Source organism: Macrosteles quadrilineatus, unplaced genomic scaffold, assembly GCF_028750875.1.
Source record: "Macrosteles quadrilineatus isolate MER2022 unplaced genomic scaffold, UCM_ALF_1.0 Scaffold_1__1_contigs__length_201487025, whole genome shotgun sequence".
Classification (NCBI taxonomy): Eukaryota; Metazoa; Arthropoda; class Insecta; order Hemiptera; family Cicadellidae; genus Macrosteles; species Macrosteles quadrilineatus.
Window position 1 is genome coordinate 149,096,809 of NW_026542594.1, and position 13,688 is coordinate 149,110,496.

At 34.6% G+C, this 13,688-nt stretch overlaps 1 protein-coding gene across 3 annotated transcripts in view; it reads right to left on the bottom strand.

The window, feature by feature from the left end:
- Window positions 1-13,688, bottom strand: part of LOC128987220 (heterogeneous nuclear ribonucleoprotein A1, A2/B1 homolog) — a 41,841-nt gene that overhangs the window by 16,755 nt on the left and 11,398 nt on the right. For all 3 annotated transcript variants that reach the window (XR_008490216.1, XM_054407981.1, XM_054407972.1), the window contains exons 2-5: window positions 11,811-11,956; window positions 5,022-5,142; window positions 1,728-1,938; window positions 94-528 (exon numbers count right to left, since the gene is read on the bottom strand). Coding sequence is in view for 2 of the 3 variants with exons in the window: in XM_054407981.1 (XP_054263956.1) it covers window positions 94-528; window positions 1,728-1,938; window positions 5,022-5,142; window positions 11,811-11,956 (913 nt within the window). In the remaining variant the exon portion in view is untranslated. The remainder of the gene's footprint in view (window positions 1-93; window positions 529-1,727; window positions 1,939-5,021; window positions 5,143-11,810; window positions 11,957-13,688) is intronic.

Here is a 13,688-nt window from a genome sequence, read left to right on the forward strand (position 1 = left end):
TTTCCAGGTCCGTGGGAACCCTGTTATTGTACTGTACAGTAGGCAAGTAGCCTAGGCTATATGAAATAACCATAACAAGTCTAAATAACTCACCACCATATCCTCGTTCCATGCTATCTTCTCTGAACCGGCGGCTTGGCCTCTCAACCTCCCAATCATCATCTTTGCGACTGAACTCTCTGCGACTTGGTCTTTCCTCCCAGTCGTCATCATCTCTAAATCCTCCACGTCGACCTCCACTTCGATATCCAGAGTCATACCCCTCATCTCGTTGGTATCCACCCCTGTAGCCCCCACGCCCCCCTCTACCTCGTCTGCCGCCTTCATAGCTATCTCTGCCGTAGCCCCCACCATGCCTCTCATAAAACTCGTCTCCACCTCGCCCCCCCCTGCTGCCTCTTCCTCCTCTGAAGCCTCCACCACGAGATCCACCTCTGAAGCCACCTCCTGGTCCTTTCTTGATCTCATTCCATTCAACAGCCTTCTTCACAAACAGCCTGACTCCTTTGATTTCATGTTTCTTATGTACTGAAAATTAAAAATACACTAATAAGATAATATTGGTCTATGCAATTTTTCTAGCTCTAGCTCAAAGAATGGTGCTGTATGACAAAAAATATAATTCATCATAACGACATAAGTGACTAAAAAACCCTTGTTCAATTAAGTCAGTGTTAGGAGAGTTAGCATGCCACAGATCACAGCATGGTAGGGCCTATCAGTACTGCTTACCCACTACCGCTTAAAAATAAATTCGCTCTTCAATCGCATCTGGCAGTGTCCCATTCAGGCTTTAATTAAATAAAAATACAATCATCATCAGAGATTGGTTAACAATAAAATCAAACCATGCTTAGTTTAAAGTAAACCAGCAGACAAAATAAAAAAGTTAAATAAATCAGGTTAAAACCATGCACATTTGAAGGAAAAAAAAAATCAAAATGCAGTTTAAAATTCTTCAGTACTATCTATATATATAAAAGGCAAAGCCCTCACTGACTGACTGACTGACTGACTGACTGACTGACTGACTCACTCACTCATCACTAATTCTCCCACTTCCCACTTACCTAGGGGGCTGAAATTTGGTACACTGATTCTTTAGGCATTAAATAGGAAAACTAAGTGGTTTTTATTCTGATCGGACTCTCGGGCTCCGCCCCAGTGGCTCTGGAGTTTCCCATGTTAACCTAATGAGTACTCATATTTAAATGGAATTAATGAATCATAACAGCTGTTTCAATTAAACAAGTTGGTTCTGTTCTGTGATGTTCAATAGCATTAAATTTACAAGGATTACCAACAGAGTGCAGCACTATTATTTTTTTTTAATTTATGGCAACAGCTAATTTGCAACCAAAAGGTGAGTGAGCGTAGCGAATGAACTTCAACCCGGAGGCGAGTTAGCGTAGCGAACGAGCTAACCTGAAGGCAAGTGAGCGCAGCGAACGAGCTCCAACCTAAAGGTGAGTGAGCTAGCGAACGAACTTCAACCAGGACGTGTGAGCGCAGCGAACGAGCTCCAACCTAAAGGTGAGTGAGCGTAGCGAACGAACTTCAACCAGGACGTGATTGAGCCATGCGAACGAGCTCACATATGAAGTTAAACGGGGCAAAGCCCGCGGGTACAGCTAGTTCTTTATATTTAAAGAATAGTAAACAAACTTATTTGTAACTAAAGGTACGAAATACACATGGAATAGTAAGTGTGGTAGGCTACTACTTACAAATGACTTTGTCTACAGCGTCTGTATCGTCAAATTCAATAAAAGCAAATCCTCTCTTGTCGCCTGTGTCTCTGTTAAGGATAATATCACAGGAGATAATAGCTCCAAATTGACTGAAATGATCATGGAGATCTGGCTCTTCAAGATGTTTTAGCCCTCCAACAAAAAGTTTCTTAACATCCAATGCTTGTTGTGGAATATTTTCAATTTCCTGAAAAACAACAATTACCGTAATTATTATTATGAACAAAGGTACCTAAAAACTAATTAAAATCAATAACTGGTATAACTTAATATCAGTGATATTAACATCAATGCTTTTCAATTTTCTTTTAGCCTACTTAATTTTAATTTTATTTTGTAATACAATTAATTGTGTCATTAAAAACATACGTCAACCCTTTCTATGGACTAGTGCAGTAGCCCAATGGATAGTAGTATAATAAATTGGGGGGTGTATAATAGTTATGACATTAAGGAGCTAGCCTACTACAATAAAAAAAGGTTCTGTAAAAAACTAAGTTTGTAATAATAATTATCAACGGTTGATTTAAGAACAATGAATCTGCAGAGAATTTGGCTTGTCAATAATCTAATAATTAATTGATCATTAATTCAATACCTACAAATCTAATGGTGACCGTCTGTATGTTTGTTACTCAATCAAGTAAAAACTACTAAACCGCCTGGGCTTAAATTTTACAAAAAAATAGCTACTATACCAATTATCCCTTAAGAAATTATCACGCTCGGATACTGACCAAGGGTTTTGTCCCTTTGGTTTCTTAAGTTATGAGGTGAGGATTTTTATATTAAATATTGATTAGTCTCCATGGCTGCAATGAGAACACTCACAATGTTTTACATTTTGCTATGGCACAAGCAGAACTGTCAAATGCACTTTAAATCACAATTCCACACAGCAGAAAAATTAGATACCGGTATACATATAATAGAAACAGGGGCCCAAGGGGAGCATTGCTCGAGGTGTTTGATTTGTTCAAAGAGGTTAAAAAAAATACCTAAAAGCCTACAAATTAGTGATCGGTCGGTACTTAACGTCAAATGTCTGTTCCACCGGTTCTTGGGAAAAGTACCAGGACCGAGAATCATTTTTGTTGAACATTTTTTTCTTTTTCAAAATTATAATCCTCTCCCGCGTTCACAGAAACGTCATCGTCGTCACCCGCGGTCACGGAAACGTCATCTCCCGCGGTCACGGAAACGTCATCGTCGTCTCCCGTGGTCACGGATACGTCATCGTCGTCATGCGTGATCGCAACGAAATCACTAACAAATCCCACGGCCGTTTGGACATCATCGTCGTCTCCTGCGGTCACGGAAACGTTATCTTCATGCGCGATCGTGGCAAATTGAAAATTCCCAGTAAAATACAAAATTCACGCATAATTCCCGATATTCCCGGTGGGTGGACACCTGGGAAATCCGGACAAGTGGATTGGGCAAACGTTTCCGTGACCGCGGGAAACGACGATGATGTCCAAACAACCACCACCCGTGGATTGCCGGACGATTGTTCCACAATCATCCGTGGGATTTGGGATTTGTTAGTGATTTTGCTGCGATCACGCATGACGGCGATGACGTTTCGTGACTGCGGGAGCAGACGATGACGTTTCTGTGACCGCGGGAGCAGACGATGACGTTTCCGTGATTGCGGGAGATGACGATGACGTTTCCGTGACCGCGGGAGACGACAATGACGTTTTCGTGACCACGGAAAAGGATTATAATGTTTCCGTTACCTAGGCCTACCTCTGAAAAATATCAGAATTTTGTCACGACCACGAAAGACAGTGGTGATGTTTCTGTTACTGAGTGAGATATTCAGGATTTTTCAGTTATCACAGAAAACGATGATGGTGTCCCTACGACAGTGTTAAATGTTCACGATTCAACCTCGTGTTTATCTTGTCCAAAAATTACAAAATGACACACTTCTAGAAAGTTTTTTTTTTTATATTTTATAATATCTTCATTTACCTTTAACGTGGTATATGTGTTTAGAAGGGTTTAAAATTTAAATTGGCTACGTGAAATTTTTGTAATTTTTGCATTAATTATTTTTGTAGGTCACTTGAGAAACAACCTATAACTCCAAAATTACATACTATATGAAAGTACATGTAAAGACAGGGGTTGGTGTAGTAATCATTACAGAAAATTTGCTAAAATTGAAATTATCAGTATTACAAATCTATTTTTCAGGTGTCTGTACAGAGATTCCAAAAATGTTGGTACGGTATCGACATATCACTATTTTTAAGAAGTTTTTGATAAATTGCATGTTTAAGGATTAGTTTTTATTTTTCGGATTATTTAATCAGTAATATATAAAAACTGAACACTTGTGTCAGGCAATATTACAGTAATCATAAATTTTATTTCTTTAACTGAGAATGCAATGATCAAACAGTTGTTTCATCATAAATTTATTAACCACTCAATTAACTGTTAACTGTTTGATCATTGTATCGGTGGTCCAAAAAACACAGTAGGTCCTAGTGAGGGGGGAGGGTGTTTGATTATGTTGATTTGATTTGTTGTATGAGGGGGCTAAAAAAAACTCATGGGAGGGGACCCCGAAAAAAACTGTTACGCCACTGACCTTGACCAACAAATACATGCAGTCAGTTACTGTACTTTAACAGAACATCCCATCAAAATACAATTCAAAGACAAATTCCAGGTTTTCAAGGATGAAAATCTAAATTTCCAGAACAAAACTTGCCCCTAAAAAAAAAAACTTATTTATTTATTCCTGCAAGAAGTAAATTAAAGCCCCTTCTGTAACTTATGTAAAAATTTCATGCAATTGAAGCCAGATCAGTGATTATATCTTTCGATCGTGGCAAAATTTGTGATGATTTCCCCCAATCGTGGCAACATCCGTGATGCCTTCTCGCAATATCGGACATCTGTGAACATATCTAGAAATTGCCGCAAAATTAGTGATGATTATCACTGCAATTACAGCAATTCCATCATTAGTTGTGATTGCGGCATAATCCGTGATTATCTCTCGCAATCACATGATCATGTATCTACCACAGCAACATCAGTTGATCATGTCACCTTTGATTACTCCTCACGATCGTGGCAATAACTGTGATAATATATCGCACAATTCCCAGTTTCCAGGTCGACTGGATACAATGTTTGACTGATAATGATGTAGATGTATAGGCTAGCCTACATTTAGTAAAGTGGAATCTTTAATTATTTTTTTGTCAGGAAGCAGCAAAATTAATATAGGCCTAAACTGAAACTCACAGTTTTAGGAATGGCTCTTTTAGTTTCCACTTCACGTCCATCTATGGTGTGAGGACGGTGGGACATAGCTTCATCTACCATATCCGAGTGAGAATAGGTTACAAAGCCAAAACCTCTTGACCTAAAATAAAACAAAGGATGAGTCATGATTTATTCAAAATGGAGTCTTAGTTAAAAGCTTATCACAACAATTTAATTTTACCCACATAGAAAAAAGGTAATGTACAGTGGAAACATTCAATGGTAAACTTAAGTGGTGTCTAGCACTAGTGCTGGTGTCTAGGGAAAATTCCAACACCACCCCCTACGCCCTAAGGTACTCCAGTGGCGGATCCAGAGAGGGGCTATAGCCCCCCCCCCCCCTTTGGGTCTCCAATTTACACTAGATAAAATGGGTAATCTTTACTGAGAAGAATAAAAACTTATCTCAGGTCAACCATGAAAGAAGACCGATTGATCGGGATTGCACCGGCAACGGGAAATTGACAGTGTTGGGAAGTAGCGCGCTACAAGTAGCGACGCTACAGTAGCGCACTACTTTTTTTGTAGCGTTAGCTGTAGCTACGCTACTTTTAAGATTTTGTAGCTTTAGCTGTAGCTAGCTACATTTTTAAAGTAGTTGTAGCGGAATTTTAGCTACTTTTCTCGCTACATTAACATTTGTTTGAGATAGTGATTTTTATCATAACCTCAACCTTACGTGAAACAACCTCTTTCAAACTGAGATTTTCAAAAAAATTAGGCCTACTTTCTTTGCTTCAAACAGCTGGTTGCAGCCGTTTCATTCCCTATTACAACGTTGTGTGGACATGGAGGCCATTAAATGACTGTTATCCACATTGTTGGCTCTCATTTCCTTAATTTACTACTCTATGATTACTGTCAGATAAAATAAAATCGCTAGATGCAGACGACATTTAAACGGTACCGGTGACAAGAGAAGCTATTGAATTGAATGCTTGCAAGTGATTGACAGGACAGGGGAATTAGTAATCAATTTAGTTTCTTTATTATATCGATAATGCTTCAACTTGGGGTTTAATAGAAACCAACACACCTTGAAATAATGAGAAAGCTGGTCTATCAACCTTTGCTTCAGCTGTTGATTGTGGTTTATCATCACAAGCCCTTCCTTAGTTAGATTACGAAGATTTTTCAAAGGTTTACTAAATTAGCAAAGAGGAAATTACCTGATGAGATTTAAGATATGCCTAGACTACATGATAATTGTAATGAAAAATCTCCATATAACATGAAACTTACATAGAAAAAATAGCATAGTTTGCTCCTGCTAGAGGCTATGGTTTAAGACGAATACCAAGTTCAATTATTATGAATATATCTGTTTAGTCCTTGCAAGAACAAGCCTACTATAGCCAACTTGTTACATAGCCAAGTAGGCCTACATGTTATTTTTACTTTACAAATTTCATCATGTTTAAATTAAAAGCCGATTTCAGGATAAGTTGCTGAATACTGTTTTCTCTACCAACTAGGTTGAAGCACAATTTGCCCTATGCATAATGACAATAAAGGACGATTTCTTGACATTGAAAAGTGTTATTCGTAGAATAAGTAATTTATCACTTTAAAATCTATAGCAATGTTGTTTTTAACATTAAAAGTAAAGAAAGGCAATAAACTCCAATTTCAGTAGGCTAGGCTCTGTAACACAAAAAGTATTTTTAAATAATCTTTTTGCAGTTTTATTGGTCTTAATTGTTGATATAAAACATCTATAAATGAATCTATATTAAATTAATAAAATTAGCTTTTAAAATATAGTTTGGTTGTATGTCCTTTGAACTTAATGAAAATTACATTTTAAGATGCTTTAAAATAATGCAATATTTAAAAATAATTACTAAATATGATGGGACACCCAACTATTTGGTTCTGTTGTTGTAATGTTAGGTTTATAATGCCAACAAATTAAATACAATCTAGGAATAATTTGTTTTCCAAGTAATGTTAGATACAATACTGACATTTTTTAAAATGTTTGTTCAATAAAAATGTAGTTGCAATTAATTTTACATTTACCTAATGTGCGTGGAATAAAAATTAACGTCTTTGGAAAAGTAGCTAAAATTGTAGCTGTAGCTACATTTCATTGTAGTTGTAGTTGTAGCTAGCTACTTTTTCGGAACTGTAGCTGTAGCTGTAGCTAAGCTACTTTTTTGGAAATGTAGCAGTAGTTGTAGCTAGCTACATTTTAAAAGTAGCTTCCCCAACACTGGAAATCGATGTAGATAAAGTCTTAGACTACATAGTTTTAGCCAGTCAAAACCAAGACGAATGTGTTTGTCAAATTGGGCCATTCAATAACTTAAGCATTGTCCTGTTAAAAAAGTTGTAACATTAAAGTTTCTTTTGAATAGGTTTTTTGTTACAATATTACTGTCCTTTAAAAAGTCAACTTATTTCTTTGTTTTGAACTGTTACCCTTTAAATTCAGGATAAGAGTAAACTAGCTGAAACCTATACAATACTTCTGCTTTTTAGACCTTTTATAATAAATGTAATAAGTAATGCATTAATGTATTATAGAATAGAAACTTATTACATTAGGACCTAAATAAGAAGACCCTAGATAACAAGTCACTCTTGATAACAAGTGTATTTTTAAAATCCCCTTGAATTTATTTTACCTCCAAACACATGCTATTGCAAACCTCAATAAGAAGTCAACCTTGATAACCATACTTATTTTATGATACCCATGAGAGTCTTGTTATCAAGGTTCTACTGTATAAGTTAGAATAACTAAAATTGTACATAGGTACAGGTTAATTATTTTAAAAACTTAATTATTTGAAAAATAGTAATATCAGTAATAAAGGTATTTTCGTATACTTGAAATAAAAAGGTAATAGCTTTCAACGTTCAAATTCTTGGTGAAAGGGTCTTATGATAATATGTTAATGCATCAAAACGTACCATACCACCATACTTAACATTAACATAGAATGGAAACATTCTAATGGCTTCAAAATCCTTTTATTTCTTTGTCAATATTCTTGAGTCAAACATAGTATTTTTATACTAAACTGTGATTAATAAAGAGTTAAAAACGTTCTAAAAATGTGTAATTTTAGACTTAAATTTTGACAACTTTCCGGGGGGGGGGGGGGGGCACCACCTTGATAAGGGGTATTCCATGCCCCCCAAACCCCCCCGGTATTTTCACCCCCTCCCCGCCAAACGCCTAGCCCCCCCTTAAGCCTATCCTGGATCTGCCACTGCGGTACTACAACACTCACGGTGGAGGAAGACATATAGTTAAAGACATACATAGAGTTAGAAGATATAAATAATAATAATAATAATAATCTTTATTGTCATTCAGCAATATAAAATTACAATAGACAACGTTAGAAATCAGGACACAAATATGACATCATGCTTAAATCTATATCATCTTAAGAAGCATTGAACATTTTGTTGCATAAACTGTACATACAGGCCTAATATTTAAATTTAAAATTCTAAGATTGAATGCTCTAACACAAATTTATAAAAAACTTAAGTAAATAATGCTTCAAAACTAAACAATTTGTAAATATTCAGGAAATTTGTAAAAAGATTTTATAGATATATAGATATATATTTAAGATATATAGTTAAATAACTTCTTGATCAGCATCGTACATGTTATTAAATTACCTGAACCTACAAAAATATGTCAAATAACACTTGTAATAATATATTTACACTTTTACTGTTTATTCACAAGACAATAAATACATAATAGGATGGTAAGTGGTAATCAATTTCGCCTATTGGGTCTGATGATGATTGGAATGTCCAATCGATCACCACTTACCATCCTTTATGTATTCACCGTCTTGTGAGTATACATATGTATTCAGTATCAGTGTAAATACATTATTACAAGTGTTATTTGACGTATTTGTGTACTTTCAGGTTCATATAGTTAGCTTGAGTAAAAATTATCTAATTCTGATCCAATTTGGTACAAACTTGTAAACCAACCATTATTCCAATAGAGTTCACAAACTAGCACAATCTGAGTAAAACAAAATAACAGGTAGGTCTTTGAAAAAATTTTGGTTTTGTTCAATTTCAATCCTCACTAAGCCGTTTTAAAATTCTTCTGAAACTAATTGGTAGAGCCTATAGAGAAAATTACAAAAAAAAACTACATTTAATATTGTCATGTTATTCATATATGGAGAATAATTTACAAACTTGGTTCGAATGTTAATGGACGTTTATTGATTACATTTGGAAAAGTTTTTAAAAGAAAAGTCCTGTTTCTTATTTTACACTAAGCTAATACTCCACAGAAAAAACATTTATTGCCTCCATTAAAGCAGCAAACTTAAGTAATAGGCCTATTAAATTTAGGCCAAGGTATCTACCAGATTTCTCAAATGAAATTCCCGACTTTCTCCCGAATTTTCAAATTACTATTTTTTTTATCCCGACCAAAAACTTGGTCCATTCTCCATGTTACTATACACCTTTTTCCGTCTCGCGGTCACAGTACCTTCGTCAACAAGTTGTCATTCGCGACGCAGCGAAATCACCAACGATCGGAATGAATCACGTGCCGAGAAAATCCCTTATCAAATGTAGAGGTGTACAAAACAGCAAACAAATTTTTGCAAAGCAACGATTCGATTTAAAAAATTTTCAATTCGAAGCAACACAGAATAATTCTATTCATAGGCCTACTTTTCAATGGAGTGAATTATTTGTTTTCAATAAAATATTAGAAGAACCAGTATTGCTGTATATGTCAGTGAGCTGCTTGCCTATCTCATAATTTTTACTTGCATCATATTGTTAAGCATGTTACCAATTTTATTTTATTGATTTTACAAAAAATTATGTTTTGGTGTAAGCCTAAACAAATAAAAACCTTTGTAAGATTTATACTGAATCTTTCAATTGGTTTACATTGATAAAATAAGAGGATAGAATCAGGACTACAAGGTATACATAACTTGTATGGCTAAGCAATGTCTCAGTGATTGCCATGTACTTGAATGGTAATAACTTGTATGACTAAACAATGTCTCAGTGAATAACTGATATAATTAGCCTAATGTCAATAATTTGAATAATGTCAATAAGTTATATGGATACTGATAGTCAAAGTAACAGTAGGCCTATCAATGTAACATTCAACTACGTATATGAATACTGATTCAATAAATAATAATAATAATAAATCTTTATAGTCATTTGGTAATATTAACATTACAATAGACAAGGTCAACATATTTTGTTACATATGTTATATAAAATATTAAATAGGCTACAGAAAATGTTAAAATAAAGTTAAAATAATCTTAAAAGGATAAAGCATCAGTAATAATAACAAACTTTCAAATTAACAGGGAAAAGACCATAACAAGAACAAATAATCATCAAGACTGCTTGGCATCACATTTAAGAGTGGAAAAATCAACATTCTGCAAAAACTCCTCGACTGAATAAAAAGCACGACTTGTAAGCCAATCTGATAATTTTGACCTATACAAATGCATACTTTCCTGGTTTCTAAAATATATTGGAAGTTTATTAAATAGTTTTATTTGCAAATATTTGTAACTTTTGATAAATTCTGTTAGCCTGGCTTGAGGAATAGGTACATAAATCTTTTGATTGTCTGGTGATATACCCATGGATTGAGTTGCAAGGAACGAATTTATTTAGATTCACTTTAACGGAAACTAAATTGTTAAAAATGAAAATATTAGAGTGTCATTATTCTATTTTCAGCAAAAAATGCTTTGCAACTAACCCTATCTGGAATTTCAAACATAATTCTCAGAGTCTTCTTTTGCCATGTAAAGACCCGGTGAGCTCCTGAGCTATTACCCCACAGTATATTGCCATACAGCAAGTGTGAGTGAAATAAACTGTGGTAAACAATTATAAGTGATGGTTTAGAAACACAATTTTTAAGTTTTCTTATCAAACAACATACTCTTGACAATTTTGAAAATATATTATTGATATGTATTCCCAAGTGAGTTTAGAGTCTATGGATATTCCAAGTAGTTTAACTGAAACTGCATTGTCTGCTTCAAGATTACGCAACGTAAAACAAATTTTTTCTGTTTTATCATGATTTATTTCAAGAAAATTACTTTCAAACCACAGCTTACCCAATTCAATGGTGTTTTCTGCTTTGATTTGCAGAGTGAAAGTGATCTATACCATATATAGATACTGATTGAATAACGTATGGATGGATACTGATTCAAAAACGTAGGATGGATACGGATTCAATAACGTATATGGATACGGGTTCAATAACGTATACGGATACTGATTCAATAACTTATATGGATACTGGTTCAATACTTATTCAATAACGTATATAGATACTGATTCAATAACGTATATATGGACACAGATTCAATAACGTTTATGGATACGGATTCAATAACGTACATATAGATACGGGTTAGAGGATTCAATAACGTATATAGATACTGACTCCCCATGATTCGAATCATTATTTGGACCATCACTGAATCAAATCGGAATTCGATGCATCGCACACCCCTCAAATGTAATCCCGTCCCTATGATCGGAAATACACGATCCAGAAAACTTTTTCAAAGTTTTAGGACCTGTTTATCCCTAGTTTTGAAAGGTTAGTTTATTCCCGACCTTCGGCCGAAATTCATATACTTTTTCACGACTTTTCCCAACCTTTCGAAATCCCCGACTTTTTCCTGAATTTCCCGACTGGTAGTCACCCTGTAGGCTAGCTTTTAATACTAATTAGGCTAACTTATAAGTTACCTGTTTGTGTAGGGATCTTTCATCACGACCAAATCAACAATGTCACCCCAACGCTCAAAATAGGCTTCAAGGGTTTCTTCAGTTGTGCCATAATCCAAACCTCCAATAAATATTTTCCGCACCTGTTCAGGTTCCAAATCCATGTCCTGGAAGCAAATTGACCTTATTTAAATAACCTAACTAAATTTAGCCTTAGTTAACTTATTCCTGCAAATTCAACATAAATGTGCATCAGTTGTATTGGATGCATTGCACGACGTCCAAGTGCCACGACGTCCAATAACATTTATTCAGTGCCACGACGTCCAAAACATAATTTTTGAGTTGTTGCACGACGTCCAAAGCTTGTAGAAAGACTATATCTCGTGTAAAATGCTTATGGAACCTTTATTAGTTATATATAAATGGGTATATGTTCTTGTTCAGAAATATATATACTATGAATATTTGTACCATTAATTGAAACATCATAAAGTAAAAAAAAACATAAAAAGAAAAAAATAAACAAGGCAACAGTTGGAAAACTATAAGGTTTACATGGTTTGAAAAATGATGACGTTTTGTTAACAACCGATAAACTTCATTATGTTTGGAGTAAGCTTTTAAATACTTATTTTTTCAAGACTAGATGAATGTACATTGGTCAACATGATCTTTGAAAACTATTTTTTATACCCTCATTTTAATTTTTACTAGTATAAAGAATAGAATGTCTTTTTCTAACTGTTTTTTAGGCTTCAATTAAATGTTCTTATGCCGCAAATATGTTTATTAATAGTATTCACTTAACATTGACTTAATTTTATTTCAATAAATTTTGTGTTTGTGTTTTGCTACACCACTGCAACAAAAAAACCCCCAAAATTTAAATTGATTTAATTTAAATTGCAACCAATGAGAATAAGTATATAAATAAGTTGTACACAGGGTTATTTTGTTTCCCCAACTCTAAAATACAACGCACATGAATTGAAAATGTTAAAGGTTTTAATAGTACTGTAGCAAATCGAATATCAATAAAGTTAACGTATAACAATAAATTTACATATCCTAGATTATAATTGCATGTGTTTACGAAGGAACAACACAGCCTCAAAATTCAATATTACAGTATATTTACTCAAGATTTATTGTTTTCATATAGCACAGTTGATGTTGCCAACTAGCGTGGGAGCGGAAGTCCTGATAAAGGCAGGTTCTCGGAAAAGTAATAAACTTGTAGTTTGAATGAAACATTTTTTTATTTTGTACAGGATTCATGGGATCCTCAGCATAAAGTACAAACCACATACAAACTGCAAAATGTGTGTCGAAGGTCTGATTAGACCTTCCGAGATTTAGACCTTCAGCAACTGATCCGTTTTTACCTTCCTTTAATTTATTTTTTTTCATGTTGTGCTTCATGTAACATACATAGACTAGAGGGCCGCTCATGCCCTTGACAAATAAATTAACATTTTCGCACAAATACAAATCAATATTGTCATTAGACAAGAATTCAAAAATATAATTTATAAACAAAACCTATTACGGTATATTCTTACAAGTATGCCTACAAACCTACGATAAGCAGGTTTGTTATTATTATACTTAACCTACAATTGCTATGACTTAGGGCATACCTGCTTTCCTAAATAAAATATCCGAACTAATTGCGAGTGCAACGTGAACTTAGAAAAAGACTAGTAAGATTTTACAACTGTGAATTTCTCAGAATTGATTGACTGTTCAGACGAACCTATGGCCACAGACTACGGAAACCTACAGTATTATTGTATTAGTATACTGTATTTGTATTATTGTGTTACTAGCAGAGTGCCCGTCCTTCGTACGGGGTTGGCATATAAGTGTAAATGCTTATTGCAGTTATGGGAGAGG